A 6856-nucleotide genomic window follows, 5' to 3' on the forward strand; every position below is an offset into this window, starting at 1 on the left:
AAAGTAAACAAAGCCCTGCTAAATGAGTCATTAATATGGTGTCTTTTAATCAAGATGCACACACACAAGAGAGAGAACAAAAGAGATTCTAACATGGTTAATTAGATGCTACACATTGAAGGGTCTGTCTAGACTGGCCTAAGTTTAGTAAAGCCAGTGTGGGTTTTGGTAAAGGGCAAACACTGGTAGGTCAGCAAGTTCATGGAATACCAATGTTAAAACCATAGTAGGTCTTACCTACAGTAATGCTTTAAAGTAGGTTGCTAGACCACTGCAAAATACAGATTTTTTCGTTGTGAGGACAGGCCCTTAAAAATCCAATGTAATTTGTTACAGGGAATGAGTGAAGCAGATCTGAAAGACTGAAAAACAACAAGAAAAGGAGAAAACCTGCTGAATGGCTTGAAACATCTTTCCCTTTCCCATCCCAACTCCTGAGTAGTGAACCAGTGGTCTTTATTTGATTTTCATGTGGTTCCTAGAGGCAATAGTTTGAACTGCTGACTCACAAATACCTTCCAGACTCCCACTACTGAGCAGTCAGGATTCCGGGCTCTCAGAAGTATACCCTTAAAATGCATGGGGAGGTAAAGGAAAAAGTGCACCAGAGGTGCAGGGGAAGGCCTGGGAAATAGAACAAAATGACCCTAGCTTTTCCTCTTCCTCATCCTTCTATTTGGAGTTCACATGTGGTTACAATTAACAACAAAAATCTTTATTTATCACCCTTAAGCAGAGAGAACCAGACAGAAATTAAATAGTTTTCCGCAGCAGACCTTGGCTTGTGCCTCAGCAATTTGTCTTAAAGCAGAAGCTGCATTTTAAGAGCATGGTTTCTGCAAAGGTATGTTTGGGTTTTGCAGGCTCCTCCCTTCTTCTACTCTCTTTTCCCCCTCCTTTCCCCTCAAGCAAAAACCAGCCAGTGGAAACACAGTTGAGTGGGGTTAGAGAGGGAGAGAGAATGGGAGAGAGCATGGAAAACATCCTCCTCTCTTGTTAGGGGCTTGGAGAAGTTTGGATGCAGCACTCCTTCAGATCCCACCCTGCATCCAAACAAAGCTGGACAGTAAGAACGCTGTTTGGATCCCATCTCCTTTGCCAACAGGAGCTGAGCCCTACTGGAGAGGAGGACTGCAGACTCCAAGGCAAATCTGGTTGTTTCCCCCACAAAGGTGTGGGGCTGAATGACAGGTTCAACAGCACAGTTTTCTCCTGGGCAAAGGTCTCTGGAGAAATGACCAAAGGATGCATGTGCTAGACATCCAAGGAGGAATATGACCACCACCACATCTCAGTTTGTGAAAGCTAAAAGCTTTGTGGATTCTTCCTCCAGCCTAACAGGCATGGAGCTGATAATGGACTATCAACTGCTGCCTCCAGTTTCAATTCTAGTATTTCATTTATATCCCACCCTAATTAATCTCCTTAAAAAGAGTATTTATGAACTGATAAAACTTCTTTGCAGGCAATTCAGAAATGACCCCTTCACCTATGCAAATGTCTCCTATCTGTACCATCCTGATGCCCTTTGAGCTTACAGGCAGCTGATGGTTTCCTCCTCTGGTTCCTGTATACTTTCATCTATGAGTATCACCCACACTGCTAAAAACCCCACATTATTTACATTTAGTAACTGCTTGGATAGCAACCAGTTTTTCCTGCCCTTTCAGAAAAAACAAGCCCCTAAAACAAGCAGGCCTTTCATCTGAGCAACTCGAAAGCCTTTACTGCTATTAATCCAGATCACTACTCTGTTGGGTATCATCTGTGGATTCCTATGGGGAAACTGAGGCAGAAGTTACACCCTTTACCCATGGGGCCCCAGGTAAAAGGCAATAAAGAAGATAAGGAATAAGGCAGCTGGGTTGTCCTCCCAGTGCTCAAAGTTCTTTAAGCCACAGAGCATGCAAATACCCTTCTCTTTAGCAGGTGTAAGGAACGCTGAAGTCTTGGCTTGGCACCTGCTGGAGGCCTTTCACTGAACCAGATCCCATCTATTTTCATTCAGCCTTTACTTCCCGAGTCATAGCATTTCCAAACAACCATATTCCTGGAGCAGCAACAAGCATCCCAGAGTGTCAGTTTATCCTCTAACACACTGCATACCAGCAATGCAGGGGAAAGCATTACTTGCATGTAGTAAGTCTGTTCTGCTAACAGGTTTCATTCACTAAGTACTTCCATATTTTGAATCATGCTGAGCTTTCCACTGTTGTTTGCCAGAACGATACGGATCCACATTCCAGATTGCCATTCCTACTCACAGTTCTCACTCTTTACAAATGCTGGAGAAGCAGGATGAAGAACAGGCCCACTGCTGTATACCACCTATGATGAGGAAGCAGAAGTTCACCTGCTTCTCTCCCTGAGGTCTACAGGATAGGATACTCAGGATACTTAGCATCCACCTCTACAGGCATTAGGAATGTTTTTGAATAGTAAGCACCTATTTCTCTTTCATGGCAGCTGAATTGCACAATCCATCAGTTGCACAGACACAAGGGATTGCACTGCATTGCCAGAGATACTGCACAACTTATAAGTTACTGTTTTATAAACACATAGTAACATGCAAGCTTCTGGTTGCAAGTCATCACAGCCTCACTGATTCAATGGGTGCTATTTCAACTGAAACTAATTAAAAATCTAACTCATTTTTAGTGGAATAGATAAAAGCTGAAGTGAAAGTCAGGAAGAAAAATCTGGGAAAGGGCTTTCTGCTATAAGAAGGGGTTTCCAAAGCAATCTCCTATGCCACTGGAATTACTATTGTAACAGTGGTTGGAGATAACAGTTCTCTTGGTCCATTTTCCTTTCTTCCTTCTCCCCCCTTTTTTTTGGGGTGTTGTACCAAAGCTGCCTTTGCATAGCAAGGAGCTTGGATATGTTCTCTTTCCTTTCCTACTCCCCCTTTTCCTTTCATGAGGAGTAATATCTGGCCTTAGCACAAGGCTGCTGGCCAAACAGAGCTTTGTGTGGGGAAGATTAGTTTTGGGCAGCATTCACCAGCACAGTGGGAAACAGCACACTCAGGAGATGTTCAAACCAAGTATGAAATGGAACTTAATTCTGTAGATCCTAGCAGGCCTTGCATATGGTACCTGTTAGCACAAACAACACATCACTACTCACTTTAACAAAAGGTGCTACACAGGAAATCTTCCTTTACAGTAAGGCCATTTGTAAAAACTGAGACCAGAGCATAAAGTCCTGCATCTTATAAGTTTCCACAAGGAACTTAAGGGAGCCAAGTCACGGGACTCACATTTCCCCATCTGGGAGGCAAGGTCTGGAATTTTGTTTTGGACCCATCACTAGCAAGCTGGGCTTCCAAGTACTTCAAGACAAATACATTGTCTCCAAGAAAGAACAGAAGTGATGCCTGCAAAGCTTACTCCCCTCCAAGATATATTAACATATGTCCCTGAACTAAAACAAGTCTCCATTTCTTCCAGACAGTCCCAGAGCTCTGTTACATAGCAGTACTGAAGACTACAAAAGCTTGTGTCCTGCAGGATGCAGTGCTTTACAGTGACAAAGGGTTATGGACAGGCCTTCTGCTCAGCCCCAGTCCAGCTATTTTACCTTACCACACTCACAAACCAGTCCATTACGCTACTAATGACACAGTGGTTGAAACACAAGGTCTACACCTCCCAGGTTATTTGCTTGCCTGCAACTGCAGACAAATGTCTGAACGTACTTAGAATACAGTAAGGATCTCATTACACATTTAATTTTGCCCTTCCCTTCAGTTGCCTTCCTCGCTTTGGAAAGTTGTGAAGTTCAAGGCTGTACAGAAATGGAGGAAGGAAGATAAATTCCTACAGGCCCCAGAAGTTTTCTATTAAAGTTGCTTTAAGACTTCCCATGTGGTTCTAATAGACACAGCTCTGCTCAGCAGTGCCCAGCATCAATACCACCACATGAAAGCAAAGCACATATCCCAGAACTGGCCTGCAAAGTGCTGATACTGTGAAAAGACAACACCAAATAAGTTTATCTTTTTCTTTTTTTCTTCTTCTTTTCTCCTTTAATCACCCATCCTACCCATTCGCCTGTTAAAACAAAGTTACTTGGATAATGCAAAACAACTGCTGGGCTCACCCAAAGTCCAGCGCCTGGGGCTGAGACGCTGGATGGTTCAGAGCATTAGATGAGATAGAAAATACTCTGGGGCTCTTTCTTCAAGATGTGCACAATATTTATACACTTTCTCCACAGTGGTCTCAGGCAAAAAGCCATACAAATACACCCTGAGACCTCTTACTCAATCCACAGTTCATCACACTTTCCTTCTGCAGGCTGCTTAGCAAGAGCTATCACTCTCACTCAGCAAACCAAGGCATGGTGTAGAAACATCCTGGGCAAGTCTGCTCCTGGACCAGCTCTCCCACAACTCTGTTCCTTCACCAGATAAGGACTGAAGCTAATGCAGAGCATAGACTCACACAAACAAGCATAGTGGGTGCACCGCCTTCAAACTGCTACAGTTTGATTTTGGGTTAGAGAGTCTGACTGAAAATGAGATCTGAGTAACAGAAAGGTTGGTATTAATCCATAGGTGTGATCCCACCTAAAGCAATCTCACAAGCAATCTCTTTTCTGAACAGGCACAGGCTTCATTTTGAACTACATGAGGCTTCTAAGACAAGAGAAAAATAACACATCTTCCTTTCATTTCCTGCCCTGCACGGGAACATGGGTCTCACCAGCACTGCTCCAATAAATGCAGCTCAACAGCAGCTTGTAATTAAATTACAAGTGGGTTACACAAACATCCAGGTGTACTGAGCATTCACCCTATTCAAGTGACCCACTTCCTACTCACTGGTGTCACAGTGGGCCTTTTGCACTCCTACTGCACACTCGCTCCAAGCCCAAACAGCACGCACATCCTGAAAGCTGTTCTTACATTCCTGAAACCCCTGGGAGCTGCACAGGAACAACAGTGATGACAGGATCATACCTTTTTTTTCCCCTGGCATATTAGAAGAACTCCAGAAGAATGGAAACCAAGCATTTTTTTTTTTCTTCCATTGCAACAATGGATATCCTGGTGTGCTTTGTTCTGAAAATGTCTATCAGAGTCATCCTCTCCCGAGAGGATGCAGCATCTAGAAGCAGCAGAGCTGAGCCCACTCAGAACTGAGGCAGTTCTGAGAACAAGTGAAAGCAAAGCCACAAGTGCTGATATGAAGCTCACAGGCTTAAGTCCCTTCAGGTGTGCCAGCACCTGAGCAGGGGCTCTCAAAATCAGAGTTCTAGACTCAGGTGCCTCAATTTTAAGTCTCATTAAAGGGTTCACATCTTTATCAGGGTCTAAATGTGTCTGACTTCACCCTGACCTATTTCTCCCACCTGTACACTGAGGTAATTTCTAAAGCACTTTGAGTGCTTTGAATATTGCAGTGTTTAGGGTTATAAAAGTGTCTCTTATTGTCAATCTAAAAACAATAGTTATCTTTGATAATATCTGTAACTCAACAATGTGACCCCAGAAGTCTCATTTTAATGAAAAGATGATCAGCAAGGACTTACCTCCAAATAATTCTGGACTCCAATCAATGACTGATCATTTGAAGTCTCCATGACCCCACTGCAGAGCAAAACAAATGCAACAGTTAGTGATACGTGTCAGGACCCAAGGACTTCACAAAGCACCCACCAGCACGTCCAGAATTTAATGGTGGACAGTCATTAAACTGCTATAGGGAGACCTGGATCTTGTTACACAACTTGCAGGGACCAAACACTGATGAATGGAGTGGAAAAGGTGCAGCAGTTATTTGCAAGAAAGGAGGCTGGAAATAACAATCATCCTTCATATATTACTCTCTGGACTAGCCCTTCAGATGGAGGTTGAAATGGAGGTGAAGCAGACAAATTTCACTAGAAAGAATCTGCAGATAAACTATTTCAGGGCCAGGAACTGGATGCCAGTTGCAGGTCCCCTTCTCGCAAGCTTTGTGGATGGTATAAAGGGACTAAAAGACCACAAAGACAGTTTGTGGTGAGCTTCCTTCTCTACTGCAGAAGTCACAGCCATTCACAAAAGCTGCTGAAGTGCAGAGAGGTATGTCCTGAGGCTAAACTAAACCTACCTGTAACTACTCAAGAGTAATTTAGGTCAGTACCCACAGCGATACAGACCATGCACTGCAAGAGTTGTGGGTTTTGGCATATGATGGTATTATTCTGTAAAGGCCTCAAAAAAAATAAGCACAATTCCATGAGCTGGAGCTGTGCAAGTTCTCCAACATACTTTCTTTGCCTATAAACAGGCACAGCTACACATGTGGGATGTTTAAGGCCTGGGGAAACCCAACCTCGGCCACCAGCCTGCAGGACGCAGCCTCTGGAGCAGCAGACATCTGCACCCTGGGAACCAGACACACCACCGGACACTCAGCAAACCACCACTACAGGAAACACAGCAGCTTGCCCTCCCTGAGCCCCAGCCCGAGATCACCAGTTTGCCTTCTCCTCCACCCTTTGATGTTTTCTCTTTGCCTATTTTATGCATTTCCTGCCTAAACCATCCCCTTCCTAACCCTTCACGCACAGCAGAAAGCAGAGTCCAGCTCTCTGCCTGCTCTCACCTCTCAGCATGGATGTAACCGTCACCAAAAGCACCACATTCCCACATCCCTCCCCCAGCCACCTCTTTGCAGCTCTCCCATCACACTGGCCCCCCTCAGGGCTGACCCCCTTCAGTGACGATCGCCCCTCAACAGGCTCACTTCCACCGCTCACAGCGAGGCGGCAGCGGAGCCACCTACCTATATTTAGTGCCAAAGTACTGAAAGAACACTAGGTACCGGGCTGGGGAACCAGCCCCCATGGCTGCTCGGCG

At 44.7% G+C, this 6856-nt stretch overlaps 1 protein-coding gene across 1 annotated transcript in view; it reads right to left on the minus strand.

Annotated features, from left to right (window-relative positions):
- Positions 1-6832, minus strand: part of PUSL1 (pseudouridylate synthase-like 1) — a 25831-nt gene extending 18999 nt beyond the window's left edge. The window contains exons 1-2 of the mRNA XM_010024787.1: positions 6783-6832; positions 5542-5599 (exon numbers count right to left, since the gene is read on the minus strand). Coding sequence (XP_010023089.1) covers positions 5542-5592 — 51 coding nt within the window. The 5' untranslated portion in view covers positions 5593-5599; positions 6783-6832. The remainder of the gene's footprint in view (positions 1-5541; positions 5600-6782) is intronic.
- Between the last annotated feature and the right edge of the window lie 24 nt (positions 6833-6856).

Source organism: Nestor notabilis, unplaced genomic scaffold (genome assembly GCF_000696875.1).
Source record: "Nestor notabilis isolate BGI_N333 unplaced genomic scaffold, ASM69687v1 scaffold6512, whole genome shotgun sequence".
NCBI classification, from domain to species: Eukaryota; Metazoa; Chordata; class Aves; order Psittaciformes; family Psittacidae; genus Nestor; species Nestor notabilis.